This window comes from Lepidochelys kempii, chromosome 1 (genome assembly GCF_965140265.1).
Source record: "Lepidochelys kempii isolate rLepKem1 chromosome 1, rLepKem1.hap2, whole genome shotgun sequence".
Classification (NCBI taxonomy): domain Eukaryota; kingdom Metazoa; phylum Chordata; order Testudines; family Cheloniidae; genus Lepidochelys; species Lepidochelys kempii.
Window position 1 is genome coordinate 136,818,389 of NC_133256.1, and position 18,389 is coordinate 136,836,777.

Here is an 18,389-nt window from a genome sequence, read left to right on the forward strand (position 1 = left end):
ATGGTAAGCGAGCTGAGTGATCAAGCTGCTATTCTGAACTCTGTCACTAGCTTCCTTAACTTTTTTAAAAAAATAATAAATCACAACTCCTCTGTGCCTTAGGTATTCTACCAAGTTTCTGAGTGGGGAAACTAGCTCCTGGGGTACTCTCATAAGTCATTTTTTTTATGAATATGTTTATAGATTAACAGGAGATGGCTGCATTGATAGACAATATTGCATTCAGGCAGACTGTACATATTGCCTATCTTAATGCTTTCATGAGACACAAACAACATATGCTATATTCTGGACAAATTACAACACAGTGTATAAACATTTTCATATAACATAATTTAATGTATTTGAAAATACATTTTAAAGTTATAGACATTCTTAAACGTCCAACATGTTCTAGATCACAGAGACATATAGTAATATCAACTTTGACAATACCTGTTATTTCCAAGGCAAACATCTGCAAACCACCCCAAAACAATGACATATTAGAAGCTTATTTCATCATCATGGTTTCTCTTAATGAACAGAAACTGGGGCTTTCTAAAGCAATTTTTAAAAAGCTCATACTTACAAATTAAATATTACTAAGTTATTTAAAAAGCAAATCACTTTTTTTAGATGACTGTCCAGGCACCGGATACCACTTGCCAGTGTGCCTGGGTAAAAAATAATCTTTTAATTTATAAAATTAAAATGTGACGCTTGAGGACCTCATTTCAGACATTTGGGCTACGCTAGCTTTAGGGTGCTGATCCACACTATGGGCCAGATCCTTGGATGGTCACACAACTGGTGGAATCTGGTCCTAACTGGCCCTTGGCAGACTCACTACGGAATCATCTGTTGCCCTTGTGCTGCTCAGATAGTAGGCAAGGTAGGATGTGGCCAAGATACCCCTAAAAGACACTGATTACTGGCTGCAGTTTCAGTAGTTCTGGGTGTTTGCATCTGTCATAAGTTAGAATAGTCCATAGGCTGCTCTAATGGGGCACAAGGGGACCAGCTCTGTACAGAGTGGCCCCTGGATCAGAGGAGTGTAAATATGAGTTTTAATCCATCTTTGTACCCATTTCCTGGACATATGCTATGTGCAATTCAGCTGGATCCCAGGATCTTCCCTTCTTAAATTCTGTGCATTTATGTTTTGTTTACAGCTGACTAGATTACATTTTATTGTGTACCCATGTGTTTAAATACCCTTAGGCATCTAATAAATTCAAGCCTTCTACTATCCCATTTAGAATTTAGTAGGCTAGCATTATGTTCAGTATTATCAGCTTTTCAAAAATATTACTGTTCAGGTGAAAGCAAGAAGCAGACAAATTTTAGCAGCTGTATGGTGACACTGCATTTGAAGAGGCAAATTGAAAAGGCATGCATATTCAGCATCGGTTATTAAACTCCGTGAAGACTACAATAGACCAACATAACGCCTTGTTCATGTTAACCGCAAAGGATTAAACATTTATTCAATAATCTTAACACTGAAATGATTCTCCACTGCTCACATATAAGATCAACTTTGTTTTTTAGTTCATTCCCACCTTTGAGCACACAGACAGCACACACACAAAAATACATTTTACTGTTCAAGGCAAAAGCATTTTTCCCTGTGTTTCATTTTATTTAAAAAACAACCCCAAATCTTCATGCAAATCAAGATTGCTACAGATAAAGAACTACGGCAGATTCACCTGAGATCATTCAGAAATCATAGGACAAGACCAATTATTGTGACTCACAGCTAACATTTGATGGTCCTTTGTCTCATTTTTAAACAAACAGCAATTATCTGGAGAAAATATCATGTGGAAAATGTCAACTGGAAAACAATACACATCTATAGCAGGGAGGGAAATGCTTTTGTGAGGAAGTTAAGTTTCTGGAATAGCTTTAAAGTCTATATCAATCATATATGGAAAAATAAGACTGTACAAAAATGGTGCAACCAATTAATGTGAATTTCCTTCCATTCGATTTTGTTTTGTCTTTCTAAAAAAAAAGAAGCAAGATATTAGTGTGTGTACAAGCCTTCTCTGCATATCCATTTAACATTTTTGTAGCTGGCAATCCCGTAATGTCCGTGTACCCAGTGGAACTGATGATGGACGTAAAAATAATTTTACAGTAGAAACTGCAAATTTACTTAGATTCAGCAGAGTGCTAACAAACCAAAGCAAATATAGTCTCCATGTGCATCCACCCTTGATTAGTGGAAATCATGCCCCTCTTAAAATCTTAATATTGTAATGAAGATAACTGAGGTGATGATCACTTTTGTAATTTGATTATGCCTATAAGTAAAGCTGTGTGCTATTTGCTCATCTAGTGTAATTCTACAATGTAATTAGTACCTACTGGTGAGAAATCAAAATAGAAATGTAGATTCTTCAGTCTGAAACTCTGCTGACAAAGTAGCTTAAAGCATCACAGAAATACATTAATGCAAGCAATTTGCATCTGAAGAGTCACAATTCTGTAACTAGATTAATGGCATGTTCGGATTTGCCATCATGCACTCTGTTGGGAAACCCATAGTCAAAGCTAAAGCAGATCTCATAAAGTCAGTTATAGACACACACAGTGTCACAGTGTTGCTTTTGCAGCCCAGGCAGTCGGCGGGGTGAGACGTGTTTTATTTCTTTACTGACTTGTTTAAGCTGCTCATCACCATCGTATTTGAGATCCTCATACAGATTAATCCTCCTTAGCAATGTGAGGTAGGGAATTATCATTATCCCTATTTTACAGCTGGGGAACTGAGGTACAGCAAGATGAAGGGTGGGATTCACAAGGGGGCTTAGGCACCTGCCCTGAGTTAGGTGCCCAAGCTCCCTATACAATGCATGGTGGACACTGGCACCTAAGAATAGAATTAACAAAAGCCATCATACTGAGCAGGGAGTTTTCTAAGATAGCCAAAAAGGGACAGGTTTTATACCACTGGTTAGAGCACACGCCTAGCATAGGGGAAACCCAGGTTCAATCCCCCCTCCCCTGCCTAATGTGGCAAAAGGATTTGAACATGGATCTTCTACCTCCCAGGAAAGAGCCCTAGCTACTGAGCACTAGGACATTTAGGATCAGGACTCTCTCAATCTCTCCCAGTGATGCTGTCCCACTGTGTATAAATACTTAAATATGCACTGAGCTGTCAAGGTTCCTCCCCCACTCTGAACTCTAGGGTACAGATGTGGGGACCTGCATGAAAAACCTCCTAAGCTTATCTTTACCAGCTTAGGTCAAAACTTCCCCAAGGTACAAAATATTCCACCCGTTGTCCTTGGACTGGCCGCTACCACCACCAAACTAATACTGGTTACTGGGGAAGAGCTGTTTGGACGCGTCCTTCCCCCCAAAATACTTCCCAAAACCTTGCACCCCACTTCCTGGACAAGGTTTGGTAAAAAGCCTCACCAATTTGCCTAGGTGACTACAGACCCAGACCCTTGGATCTTAAGAACAATGAACAATCCTCCCAACACTTGCACCCCCCCTTTCCTGGGAAATGTTGGATAAAAAGCCTCACCAATTTGCATAGGTGACCACAGACCCAAACCCTTGGATCTGAGAACAATGAAAAAGCATTCAGTTTTTTACAAGAAGACTTTTAATAAAAAATAGAAGTAAATAGAAATAAAGAAATCCCCCCTGTAAAATCAGGATGGTAGATATCTTACAGGGTAATTAGATTCAAAAACATAGAGAACCCCTCTAGGCAAAACCTTAAGTTACAAAAAAGATACACAGACAGAAATAGTTATTCTATTCAGCACAATTCTTTTCTCAGCCATTTAAAGAAATCATAATCTAACACATACCTAGCTAGATTACTTACTAAAAGTTCTAAGACTCCATTCCTGGTCTATCCCCGGCAAAGACCCAGCATATAGACAGACACAGACCCTTTGTTTCTCTCCCTCCTCCCAGCTTTTGAAAGTATCTTGTCTCCTCATTGGTCATTTTGGTCAGGTGCCAGCGAGGTTACCTTTAGCTTCTTAACCCTTTACAGGTGAGAGGAGCTTTCCCCTGGCCAGGAGGGATTTCAAAGGGGTTTACCCTTCCCTTTATATTTATGACATGAGCCAAAGACAGAGTCAGAATAACCATAGCCCGGTGATTATACAGACCACCCACTTGGGAGGTGGGACACCCAGGTTTCAGTCTGCCTACGCCAATGACTATTTAATTATTTAAACACAGTGGAACAGTTTCAACAGGAGAGCTGGAGAAACAGCTATGCAGGCATATGCCATAGTCCCTTGGCTAAGGCAGTCCTCTAAGAGGTAGGCGACGCAAGTTCAAATCCTTTCTCCACCTCAGGAAGAAGTGGGAATTGAACCTGTGTAAGTGCTTTAACTACTGGACTAAAAGTTGTAAGAGAGAGGGGCACTCTACCACCTCCTCCTGTTTTGGGTGTGTTTATTTGTGCTCCAAGCACACTACCCACTCATGCTCTGCAGGCAAGATAGAAGAAGTTCATTAATCTTTATGGGACTTAAGTGTGAGTTAGGTGCCAAGCAGTGTCAGGACTTACACCACTCTAGACACGTTCAACTGCTGAAATTTAGGCACCTGGAGGACTTTCACAGTTGGAAACTTAGGCACAAGGGACTTTAGGTACCTACAAGGTTAGGCAACAGCTAAGCAAGGGCTTTGTGGATTGCAATGGTGTCTAAATATTGGCCTTAGGCACCTAATTCTACCTTGTGAATCCCACCCAAAGTGACTTGCTCAAGAGCACAGAAGAAATATGTGGTTGAGCTAAGAACAGAACTCACATTTCCTGAGCCTCAGTCTACCTTATTTATATGCAGCCTTAATCACCAATGTGGCACAGCAGTCAGCAGTTATGCCATGCAAATGGAGAGGATTAAACTGGGGAAATGGAAACCTAAAATGAACTGCATACAACGGTACTGAAGAACACTGCGCCATGGTTCGGAATGAAGGGATGAATGAGATTATCACACTGGCTATGATCTTGAAGGTCTTGTGTGCAGGTTAAGTCTCAATGGTTAAAGTAAGATTGCAGTTCAGTCCATGACTTAGCCAAGGTCAGGTGCCTCAAGGGAAATAAAAGTTCAGATAGTTGTGGAGACCATTACTGTTATTGTTAAAGAAGCAAACAACTAGAAGTAACAGGACTTTAGCAAGAGTATACAAGCAAACAAACCGCCAATTTAAAAATATTAGCTTGCTAAATTCACATCCCTACACTGGCTGAACCCCGAGATTTATCATGAAGTGTCTACACTGTCCTAAGGCTGAGTGTCCATCTCTGGAAGAAATATGACAACAGAAAATAAAACACAAAGAAATGGTTCAAAGAGGGGCAAAAACCAAATCAGGTCAACACAGTGGAATCAAACTCATTTTGAATTGCATGCTAAAGTAACAAACAAGTAAAGAAAACAATATTTGGAAAGATTACAAAAGTATAATTATAAAGCATAGCTTTTCAAACACTATCAGAACTTGATTTTGTCAAGCACCTTTCACACAAACTGCACCCAAAACACACTGCAGACTTTAATAATACAATTAAAAAGTTAAACAACAAAAGGGGAGAGAAATTAAATGCTGCAGGCAAGGGAGAAAAGACAAGTTTTCAGAGGGAATTTGGAGTGACAGGGAGACCCAAGATAACTTTGTCTCTTAAAGTCAAGAAGAAATAAAGGTTGTAAAGAAGCATCAAAAGGGCCCTGTTCACCTCAGTAGCATTCTCCAATTCTCTGCTCTCATGCAGGGGGTTCAGCTTGTTTCTGAATCAGGAGGTTCTTTTTCTGGGGAACTGTCATCACTGAGGTCACTGTAGCTATCACTAGCAAAAAAGAATAGATTGTGTGAGTGGTGTAGAAGAAACAATTGCTTCATCTGAAGCCCTCCAACCCCAATGACCCACACTAAGGTGCTGCTTTCTCAGGAAAGACGTAAGCACAGGCTTGACTGTACTGCCATTGTAACATGGTTTCCTTAATAGGAATGGACTTAAGCGTCTGCTTAAGTGCTTTTCTAAACTGAGTTCTAAGTAACTGATGAGAACCAGTACTCCATACTGACAGTATATTATTCTTCTGTTTGGTTACTATGTCTTAACACTTAACAGCTTGATGCTGAAGAGTGCTGAGTGACTGCAAGCACCACTGATGTCACTGAGAGTAGCAAGTTCTCAACATAAGATTAGAAAAGGAATGTTCTAATTTACAATAGAGAAGAAGGAGTTTAAATTGAGAAAAATTTAAAGTAGAGTGAGTTGGGAATTTTCCATCGAAGGATTTACCAACAAAAAATGCCCTTTTCAAAAAACACATGTTCCAGGAGGAAATTTCAATATAGCCAGAAAAATCTGATTTTCTGTCGGGCATATCAAAATGATGGCTTCCCAGCTGTCTCCTAGAAGACTCTTCTGCCTGTTGGCAGAAAGTCAAATTGACAAAAGCCTTCCAAAAGGACTGCCACGGCTGAGAGCCCGGAACCTGCCTTTCTGGATCTCAGGGCTCCCTGCCTTCACCCCAAGCACCAGAGAGGCAAAGAGCTCAGGCACTCAGCCTTCCTGCCTCCTCCTAGATCTGGAGCTGAAGAGACTGAGCACCCAGGGCTCTCTGCCTCCAGAAATAGGGGAAGGCTAAGGGTATGTCCACACAGCAAAAAAAGGTCAGTGAGCCTCACAGTCCAGGTCAACTGACTCAGGCTTGCAGGGCTCATGCTAAGGGCTAAAAATAGTAGAGTAGATTGCTTGGGGTGGAGCCCGAGCTCTCAGACCCTCCCCTCATGTGGGGTCTCAGGGTACTACAGTTTTATGGCCTTGCAGCCCAAGTCCAGCGAGCTTGAGTCAGCTGCCCCAGGCCAGCCATGGCCATGCTGTGAGTCTTTTATCGCAGTCTGGACATATTTTTCATGAGAAGGAATTTCCATTTTCTAGCCAGCTCTAATTAAAGGCCCACTTTTATTTATTTAACTTGACCAAAAAACTTAATTTATATTTAAATTAAAATCCTGCTATTTCAAAATCACATCAGAACAAGATCCTTACCAATGCACTACTAACATCCTAACAGCTTCCCCCTTCATCTCCTGTTTCCTATAAATACATTGTTTTATACAGGAGAGAAACTAGTGTGCTAGTGATCATTTTATCAGTGAACAGAACAAGGAAATGGTGAAGAATGTAAAGCAGCACAGTGATCAGCTGAAGGAACTTCAAACAGGCCACAGCGGTCTTGATCAGACAGACTGCACGTTCTTCAGAAGAGTTCAGCTGAACAGCTCCTTGCACAGCCTATGGCAGTGGATGTGTATCTGGGTTGGCGAGCTCTTGGGCTCAATCACAGCTCTTCTGCATGCCCAAATTAAACCTGTTCAGAAGATAACACTCCAGGTGGATCCCTGGCACTCTCCTCCAGTGTATCCCCCAGCTGTTTTACCTCCCTGTGATCACAGGGGTGCTGTGAAAACCAGGGAGTTGGTAGCCCCCTTTGACAGCTACTGAGCTAGTGAACTGACTGGCAGCCTAGTTGGAAGGGAGATGATATACTGCAGTTCAGATAATTTAGAAAAGTCATTAAACTGCACTAAATTATGCTTGGGCTCAATGCAGTTTGCCTAGGGTGCTGGATTTGACCTTAATCTCATCTTGTTCATGTTATATATATATTACCTAACTAAAACACAAAAATTGTAGAAGAGTAGAATAGGGTATATGACAGCAAAGTTGTCTTATTTAATTTCAGACTTTCACTGCTAGGGGAAATCTGCAACAACGTAACTCATTATGTCCCCAGAGGAGAGAGGAGCCTATGGCAGCATAGCCCCCTAGTGCAGACACAGACTATGCTGTCAGAATGAGGGTTTTTTGCTGATGTAGGGACACTGCCTCCCCGAATGATATTAGCTATGCCAACAGAAGCATTCTTCTTTCAGCATAGCTGCAGCTACATTGTGGGTTTTGTCAGCATAGCTCTGTCGCTTGGGGTTGTGTTTTTTTCATATTCTTGAGAGATATAGCGACACCTTTATATGTTTTAAGTGTAGACCAAGCCTCAGTTGCTTTCACATTTACTAAGGGTATGTCTATACTTGCAGAGTTTTTGCACTGTAAGTTTCACCAGTGATAGAGAATTGGTGAAAGTAAAGAGCTGGTTTGCGTACACGCTTAATTCCTCAGGTGTCAGAGAGCGTTTACATTAGCAGCACTTCCATTGCCAATGAGAGCAGCGCTCTAGGGCAGCTCTCTCCATTTTGACGATGGGTCTTGTGGGCGGGGGGGTGATCGGGGGGCACCCTGGGTCCCTGCACAGCCTCCTCTCCCCAAACACCGGTCAGCTCCAGTAGCTCAGCATTGCTCCAAGCAGGGGATCCTTTGCTCCGTGGAGCAGCCATTGTCACCTGGCCAGATGATCACTGAGCACTTGCCAAGAAAACAGGAAGGGGAGTTTCAAATTTCCCAGAGCTTTACAGGGGGAGGGCTGGATGTCTGTTTACCTGGCATCAGAGCAGCAGAGCTGCTGGCCAGAGTGGTCACCTAGGCAATGTGGGATATCCTCCGGAAGCGAAAAGCTCTGTAAACAGGAAGAACATGCCTTCACTTGCACATCACCACAAAAGCATCACCGGTAAGAGCTGTACGCCTCTCGTGGAAGTGGTTTTCTTTTTGCAGTGGAACTTCTGAGTTTCACTGCAAAAAGTCATTGGCAAGTGTAGACGCTCCCATGGTTTTTGCACAAAAAAGGGCCTTTTTCCACTGTGTAGACATGCCCTAAGTCTTAACCTATAACTTTCTGTACTTCCTTTGTGTTATATGTATGTGGTTGATTAACCTTGTTAAAAGAGTGGGTCATATAGGACTAACTAAATGATCAATCTGAGGATTTTAATATGTGGGAAACAATTACATTACCAACATGCACCAGCTAAAGTGAAGAAAAGTGTTGCTAACAATATGATCAAGCATGCCAAATGCACACAGACACACACAGTTTCATCAGAGCATCGTTGCCATTGTACTTACTTCTTTCTGAATGTGCCCAAGGAAGCATGGAATAAAAACTTTGTATTATTAAAACAGTTATGTGTATAATACAGTACAGTATAATACAGAACATTTTCAAGTACAGTAATTAATTGCAGTGTTTTGCCATGTTATGGTAACACTTAGCCTTTAAGTTTTCTATTAGCACTTGCAAATATTGGGACTTTTATTAGTTTCAGGAAACATGCCCTACCTTTCGTTTCTCCACCCAGCATATATACTGTTAATTTTAAAAAGCGGCCAGTGGGAGCTGCGATCCGCGGAACCTGTGGACGCGGCAGGTAAACAAACTGGCCTGGCCTGCCAGGGGCTTTCCCTGAACAAGCGGCGGACCGGCTTTGAGAACCACTGTTTTAATGGACTCAGTGAGAGTTGGATCAGGCCTTTTGTGGCTTTAAGTAATTGTTAAAAAAGTAAAGACTTCTTGGAACAAAATGATGCCATTAGCTTTGCCCAAGAACATTTCCTCAGAGCCCTTTTGACCCTAACGCCTACTTGTTACGTTTAACAACTCCATCTTATCCTGACTGTTGGATGTGAACATTAAGGTTCAAATTATCTTTTGGGATTGATTGAACAGGAAGTAATTTAGGGAAAAATTTGACTTTAAAAAAATCAGTGAATTACAATAAAATGAAATACCACTTGGGGCAAGAGCTCGGGGACAGATATTCCCAAACGATAGCAAGCAGAAACACTCTTATGTAGGAGCAGGTTTTTTATACATACTTTTTCAGGATGGATCCAGCCTCATCCTCCTCCCCCAGCACTGAAGCAAGAGTTCCATTAGCACCAAATTCACCTATATTTAGAGCCCTATCTGTTTATTCGAGTTACTGTACCTCTGTTTTCCCCTCACACGCCATCATGTATCAGTCAATGTTGTGCCTAGGTGCAGCTAAGAGGAGAGGATTTCCTGTTCATGTTACTATGGAAATCATCTGATGTGTTCATGTGGTGATGGGGCATGAATGTAAGCTGCAGCGTGTCACCCCATTGATGTATCTCAGCTCCTACAGGGGCAGGGAGTTAAGATCATGTCTAAACAATACATAATCTGCTGTGGTGCAGACCAAATTTAAACCAGCTGGAGAGTCCCCTAGAGAATTCCCCATGTGTAGCAGGAATTTCCACTGGTGGGGGAGGCACCGCTGAAATCTCCACTCTTGGCATAAGGGAAGGTAGGAGTGGAGAGGAGGTGTGGAAGAAAGGTTCTACTGTGCCCCGTTCTCCAATGGTGAGAGGTCTCTGAGGGACCTTATGTCAATGACAGAAATTAAAGCTGCCCCCTTTAACTTACACCAGGGCTGGGCAGCTGAAAATCAGGGAGCCATGGGCTGTTCCCCTCTCTCCACTACACAGCAGAAAAAAATCAATCCTTTTGTGTCCTATTTTGCCCAGAACTCCTCAGACACCAGGAATTATACCAATGGTGTCACTGTTTCCACAGGGCTAGACATTGCCTTTGGGCACAGCCCTGAGCAAAGGAGACCACACCAGGAGTAGCTCTGAGAGGCAGTATGACTCAGAGACACACCTTTGAGGCAAAATTCCTTCCCAGAGCAAGGAGGAAGCAGGGACGGTTGTGATTTGCTTCTGGGTTTTCGGATGCCTTTGAGGCAAACTGCCTAGTAATACTACTACTGAAGCTAGGATTCAAAAAAGCATTAGACTGTTATCTGGGTAATGAAAACATCCAGTTAAATTAGATGGTCAAAACACATTTAGAAAGGATAGCACCTCAGACTTCAGTCAACCACTAACTAACTAAGCACACTGCTAAATCAATCCCTCAGGGTTCGATTCACAAATGGACTTAGGTGCCTGACTACCAACATTTAAGTACCACTAACATTCACAAAACTGCTACCTAACCCTGTAAGGCTCCCTTTCCATAAGTCAGCACCTGCAAAGCTGCCTAACTCCTGATGCCATCTTCCAGCTAATGAGCTGATTGGAGCTCTTGCTGACATCTAATCCCCAGAAAGATTCTCAAATTAGGTATTCCCCTGACTATATCATCTGCCAGGCCTGATCCATTAGGCATGCTCAGAGCACACCTATCCTCTACAAAAGGCAGCCGGGGATGGAGGGGAGCCAGCAGGCCAGGAATTTTTCAAACTGGTTGGGGTATGCAGCTGTAGGTCTAGAATATCCAATAGTGAGGGTGCTTATCTGGGATGGAGGAGACCCACTCTGCCTGATTTGGAGCAAGGACTTGAATCCAGCTCTCTGACATCCCAGGTGAGTGTCCTGACCATTGGGCTATGGGCTGTTCTGCAGTAGGACTCATTCAGTCGCTTCTGTTTAAGCGGTTCCTCTTTGCTTAAGTACTTAAATATTCATTGAAACAAGGACTGGAATCTGGCTCTCCCACATCCTGGGTGAGTGTGCTGACTACTGACTATAATAGGGTGGAGTCTCTGTTTTTTGTAAGAAATGGCTGACTCGGCTTAGACACCTAGCTCCAAGTTCATGGCTGAGAATCTAAAGAAGAGACAAGTGCCTAAGGCACAGCTCAATAGAAGTTAGGTACCAAAATCCCTTTAAGCATATGGGCCCTAATTCCCACCCCTTTCCTCTACATCTCACGCCTGGCTATCTTAAGCAGCTCCCCACTCAGCTTGCAGGCTTCAGAGAATGGCTCTCTTAGACACCTAACACTCCCCATTCAATGCACAGGGAGCCTGCATGCTAAGTCAGGGTTGAAAATTCTAGCAGACTGCAGGACACCTAGGAGTTAGTGTTGCAATACTTATGTCCTCTTTGAGAATCTATCCCTACCTCATTAGGATTAGGAAGGAACTTCTCCTATAGGTTTTCCTGTAATTGTCCACTTCAGGGTCTCTTGAATCTTCCTGTGAAGCATCTGGTGCTGGTCACTGGTAGAGGCAGGGTACTAGATCAGACAGACCATTGATCTGAACTGATATAGTAGTTTATAATTGGTGTGGGGGAGAGCACCACAAGAGCATCCCTTGAAACCAGGACTTGGCATTACAAGGATAGTTCCCCTCTGGCACCCTCTAGTGTCTGCCATTCTGGTTCTGCAGTGGTCTGTGGCTTCCTTGGCCCAACCCTCCAGCCAGTCCAGTCCCTTTCCGGTGTTACAAAATTCCAACTGAAAATTCAAATAAACATCCAAACAAATGATTCTGTCTCTCTTGGGTTACTCTGACATTCCCTGCTCTTCAATCCTACTCCCAGGCTCTGCAAAGTTCCTCTTTGCACCTTAAACTGAGCACTGTCTCCACAGCTTTCTCTCTAGTGGTTTGTTTCCTCCTAGCAGGTTTCCCACTGTTTTCCCTGTACAGTGGCTTTGGCAGTTTCTCCCAGGGACCTCCCTGCTTCTTGCAGACTTTACCTCAGAGTCTTTCACATGGCTTCCTCCTCCTAAATATTCTCTCTCAAGCCTTGTTATGAGGCCCACATATTCATCATACTAACACCTAGCCCCATTAGCTCCACCCCCCTGAGGCTGGGATATAGTTAATTATGGCACAGCTGAGACCAGCCACTTTCCCCTTATAGAGGCCAGTCTCCCTGTGATGCAGTTCCTATTCTACTATTTTCCCTGCCAATGCTGGGTTGTTTCCTACTTTACATTGTCTGGTGTATTGCCTACTACAGTGTGCAAAGTAAGGAGCTTCCACCACTTTGCTAGGGAGACTATTGCAGAGCCAGATACATCTTGTCATCAGAGTTCTTCCTGATATTCAGCCTCAATATCCCTTTCTTAATTTCATTCCATTACTCCTAGTGGTAGCTGGTAAGTACTTCCTCTCCATTTACAAGGCTGCCCAGGGCAGGAAGGAGGCAAAAGGGGCAGTTTGCCCTGGGTCCCCTGTTTGAGAGGGCCCCCAAACTGAATGGTGCTGTGATCCCACATGCCAAGTCACAATGCCTGGAGTGGGGAGCTGGGCCCAGCCCCATGGAACAGGAGCTCCTTCTGTGGGGTAGGCTCACTCTCCAACAACCCCCCACCAGGTCTCCCCTCAGTGGTCATTTCTTTTGGAAGGGTGGAGGGGTCTCTGGCCCATTCATATTTCCACCCTTCAGGTATTTGGATATTGTATCCCTTCCTTAAGTGTCATTTAGCTAAACTACATATGTTTAGTTCTTTTACTCTTCTCTTCTCTCAATCCCCTTAACTTGTCAATATTCTTCTATTAATGCGGTGCTCAGAATTTAATGGAATACTTCAGAATTAGGGAGAGAAGGATGGTTACTTCCCTGCTCTGCATTTTCCCAAGTGGAATCTCATTTCATTCTTTTCAATTCATGTTTCTAAACTGTCCAAGTCCTTTTGTATCATTCCTGTGCCCTGACTCATGTTTCCAACTCCTCCTAAATTATTATTGTTTGCAAATGTCATTAATTTATTGTTACCCCCCTACTCCAGACCCATTAATGAAGTTATTAGAAAAGACCAGGCCTAATGATTCCTGTGTTTTCCCAGGAGACCTTCTTTCAACTTCACATGGTGCTGTTTTTTTCCCTACTTAATTTATTGCACTTCAATGGTTTTACAACCAACATGATATTAGCTAATTTCTACTACTTTTTCAAGCAAGATTTCACAAGACCCAGTACCAAATTCTTTACTAAAATCCAAATATATTACTTCTGAAGTTCTCTCTTCATCCATGAGCTTTATAATCAAATATTTTTGTCTGGCAATATTTATTCTTTATAAACCCATGATGCTTATTGCTCATGGTCCCTTTTGAATTTAGGGATCAGAGCTACTGTAAACTGGCATCGCTGCACTGAAGCCAATGGATATATACCAATTTATACCAGCTGAGGATCTGGCCCTAGATGTTTAGTGATTTCTTTTACTTAATCTTTGTTTCATTACTTTACTAAGGAGAGCAAATATATGTATAGGATGGCAATTGTCAAGAATCACATTTGTTTTCTATTTTCAGAATTCTCTGTTTGTTTTTCTCTGGTATCTCCCCAATAGTCTGTACTTTTTCAGAAACACCCATTCATTTACTAGTATACTTAATACCCCCTAGGATGACCAATAGTTGGAATGGCTGATCAGTAGATTTTGAATTTTTTTAAATGTTCTTTTACCATGCCAGAGACATACACCACATTCCTTTATGCACTGAGAACAAAGAGGTACTTAAAGAAATGAAAGGACATTTCATTTAGAACCAATAAAACTGTACTTCCCTTTCCAATTTATGGATAACCTGTATAATGCACTACTACAGGAGGCCATCAAATGAAACTCTGGATTTGAAAACGGGATAGATAATGTTATGACCACACCTCTAATAACATTTGTAGCAATGGTTAACAACAAGGTAATATTTGAATACTATGAATTACAAGAGATGGCCTGCTGAAGTCAGGAAGGAGTTTTTCCACATATTGACAGGTTTCAGAGTAACAGCCGTGTTAGTCTGTATTCGCAAAAAGAAAAGGAGTACTTGTGGGACCTTAGAGACTATATGTACATCATTATACAATAGCCAGGACCATTAGAGTTGAGGTTCACTTGCATCTGAAAGATCTGCGGTAAACTGTAAGAACCAGGATTCCAGCAGTTTGATTTGGCTTGATAATTATGTTCCTATTGAGTCTTCAGAAAAATTCTTCCCCTTTGCTCTTAAGTAAGAGAATCCATTTCAGAAATATTTAAAAGCAATGCATGGGGGAAAAAAGCAAAACTGGTAAGTTCTGCACTTCAAAGTTGAATCTGAGTAGGTTATCTTATGGTGGTCTATATTTTGAGAAGCATTGCCATTTTACCCTAAGTTCCCCCTGGCCTCACATGCTCTTTATAATTATTACTATTAACATGGCATCTTTGATTATTAAAACATTTTACAAATATGAATTAATTAACACAGGCTGAAAAGTATTGCTATAAAAACAGAAATGTCCCAGGAACTTTACCTTGGATACACAGACAGGTCTGGGGCTGTTGGGATCAGAGATCTTTGTTTGGCTCAGCCACAAAATTCTGACCTAGGTTCAAATCTTACCCAAACTTGGGTTTTGCTTTGGGCCCTTTTCTACTTGCTCAATATTATTACCTTGCTGCAACAAAATAACCTTGACATTCACTGTTTCATTGTTATGATCATTCACATACAGATAGGTAAGAACTTAACTGCATGAGTTGCCAGCAGACCTTTTTCCTGGTAAAATAACCATTAACACAGGTGAAGTTAGAGGGCCAGACACCTCCTGTGAGGTGAAAAATAATTTTCCTGGAACTGATTGCAGCCAGTCAGGATTTACTTATTTGCATTTCATTACAGTAGTACTTTATTGTTTCTGATCCTACTATGGTTAGTCTCTGAGAAGGAAAAATTGAAGAGCCATATCTCTATAATGACTGTTTTCAGCCAGGGTTTTTCCTCATAAATGTAATAAAAATCAATATAAAAAAGCCCCCTTCCCTTCCTCATTTATTGTATCAGTAAAGGATAGTCCCGCTGAAACTAGGAAAACAAGCAAATAATAACGTTACCTTGGAGACAATTTACATCCACGTTGCAAGTATGCACTGAGTGTCCCAGTTGCTGCAAGCAAGAGACCAAGGTATGGAGGTGAGGGCTTCATAGGTCTTGAGGAAAACTCTGGATGAAACTGGACACCAACAAAATATGGGTGATCTAAAATCCAAAGGGCATAAAGAAAATGGTAGAAGCTAGGAAATAGAAGACAGTTCTTAATAAAGCTACTTTATAAGGAAAAAGATTTAACACAGGGCACTAAATAACTCTCAATCTTATAATTTCATATGAATTTAATGGGGGAAAAGATCTTAATATTCTTTGATTAAATACAACAAAGGAAAACTGACTAAGGCTATCCAGGCTGTAATGTGCGAAGCTGAGGGCCAATAATAGCACAAGCGACTCAGATTTCATTCCCATATTTACAATGAAATCACTAGAATGCACCAAAGTGTGCTTAGGCTTCTCTCTCGTATTTACACTGTAGTTTAGTCTCTACATTTTTTGTGTGTATGTACAGATACACATAAATGTAAGCACAGTGTGCATAATAAACTGTCAGATCCTGCAAGCTGCTGAGTGCCTTCAACTCCCACTGAAATAAGTAAGCGTCAAAGTCACTTGGCAAGAAAAGGCCCACCGGCTGGAAACAGGAAGAGAACAGTGATCCCATTTTGTGAAGGATTTTGATATTTGGTTTCATTCTGACTCGGAACACAACCCCAAAATACTGTAATTATCCACACAAGGGAATGGAGCTCTGGCTCTGGTGTAGTCTGCATGGTAGGCTGCTGCAGAACTTAGAAGCCCTGCAGTCCCTGACTCCAAGGCAGACTGTGTGATGGGCTGCCCCAAAGCCATGGAGACCCTGGGAGCCCGGGCTACTGAGAAGCTGCAAACCTCAGAGCCAGGGTTCCCTGGTTCTTGGCTCCCCATTAGCCTGCTGTGGAGTCAGGTGGACAAGCTGGCAGGAAACCATCTCTGTGAAATGGTTTGATTTCAACAAAAGAGCAAATTCTGACAATGTTTTGTTGGAATTTTCCTGACCAGCTCCAGAGAATATATTTACTAATCTTTTCAAGTAGCACAAAGGAGCTGATCAGACGTCCCAGCTGTGTGTACTACTGACCTGCAACGTTTGGTATAAAATACTGTGGAATAGAAATATAAGGATTAATTGCAATAAATATGGTGACTACTAAGGGAGAAGACTACTTTTTTTTTCCCTCTAAGGAGAACTCTGTTTTTTCCTGATGGGGAATTCTGATTGGTGAATGGGAATTTTGCAACCTTAATTCATTCATCCTATGTGTATGCATTATGATACAGTTTTTAATTACATGACCACATACTTTTTTTTTTCACAAGACCCCTGCCTCATTCAATGAAGGGATGGACCTGCTCTGGGAATGAATCATGGTTGTGTAGTGAAGGAGGCTGTTGTCTATAGGATCCCTGCTTCATTGGTCTCATGGGTAGGACAGCTGAATGCTGCCCTTAGGAACCGGATTCTATCTCTGCCTCTGCCACAGAGTTTCCATGGCTTGCTGGACAAGTCACTTAAACCAAACTTTTCACAGCTGGTCACTAATTGTATGTTCGTTATTTCCTGGGTTCCTGACCTGAAACTGTACAGTCTGATTTGCAGAAGTGATGAGCATAGAATCATAGAATCATAGAATATCAGGGTTGGAAGGGACCTCAGGAGGTCATCTAGTCCAACCCCCTGCTCAAAGCAGGACCAATTCCCAATTAAATCATCCCAGCCAGGGCTTTGTCAAGCCTGACCTTAAAAACTTCTAAGGAAGGAGATTCCACCACCTCCCTAGGTAACGCATTCCAGTCTTTCACCACCCTCCTAGTGAAAAAGTTTTTCCTAATATCCAACCTAAACCTCCCCCACTGCAACTTGACACCATTACTCCTTGTCCTGTCCTCTTCTACCACTGAGAATAGTCTAGAACCATCCTCTCTGGAACCACCTCTCAGGTAGTTGAAAGCAGCTATCAAATCCCCCCTCATTCTTCTCTTCTGCAGACTAAATAATCCCAGTTCCCTCAGCCTCTCCTCATAAGTCATGTGTTCCAGACCCCTAATCATTTTTGTTGCCCTTCGCTGGACTCTCTCCAATTTGTCCACATCCTTCTTGTAGTGTGGGGCCCAAAACTAGACACAGTACTCCAGATGAGGCCTCACCAATGTCAAATAGAGGGGGACGATCACGTCCCTCGATCTGCTCGCTATGCCCCTACTTATACATCCCAAAATGCCATTGGCCTTCTTGGCAACAAGGGCACACTGCTGACTCATATCCAGCTTCTCGTCCACTGTCACCCCTAGGTCCTTTTCCGCAGAACTGCTGCCTAGCCATTCGGTCCCTAGTCTGTAGCTGTGCATTGGGTTCTTCCGTCCTAAGTGCAGGACCCTGCACTTATCCTTATTGAACCTCATCAGATTTCTTTTGGCCCAATCCTCCAATTTGTCTAGGTCCCTCTGTATCCTATCCCTGCCCTCCAGCGTATCTACCACTCCTCCCAGTTTAGTATCATCCGCAAATTTGCTGAGAGTGCAATCCACACCATCCTCCAGATCATTTATGAAGATATTGAACAAAACCGGCCCCAGGACCGACCCCTGGGGCACTCCACTTGACACCGGCTGCCAACTAGACATGGAGCCATTGATCACTACCCGTTGAGCCCAACAATCTAGCCAACTTTCTACCCACCTTATAGTGCATTCATCCAGCCCATACTTCTTTAACCTGCTGACAAGAATACTGTGGGAGACCGTGTCAAAAGCTTTGCTAAAGTCAAGAAACAATACATCCACTGCTTTCCCTTCATCCACAGAACCAATAATCTCATCATAGA

General features: G+C 42.3%; 1 protein-coding gene across 14 annotated transcripts in view; it reads right to left on the bottom strand.

Moving 5' to 3' along the window:
* Window positions 1–312: 312 nt before the first annotated feature.
* CTPS2 (CTP synthase 2) overlaps window positions 313–18,389 on the bottom strand; it is a 144,718-nt gene continuing 126,641 nt past the window's right edge. For 12 of the 14 annotated variants that reach the window (XM_073355916.1, XM_073355924.1, XM_073355878.1 and 9 more), the window contains 3 exons: window positions 15,528–15,672; window positions 5,714–5,824; window positions 313–1,992 (listed from right to left, as the gene is read on the bottom strand). In XM_073355916.1, coding sequence (XP_073212017.1) covers window positions 5,755–5,824; window positions 15,528–15,672 — 215 coding nt within the window. In that variant the 3' untranslated portion in view covers window positions 313–1,992; window positions 5,714–5,754. Of the gene's footprint in view, window positions 1,993–5,713; window positions 5,825–5,873; window positions 8,562–15,527; window positions 15,673–18,389 lie in introns of those variants that run through there. The other 2 variants (XM_073355908.1, XM_073355898.1) reach the window with 2 other exon arrangements.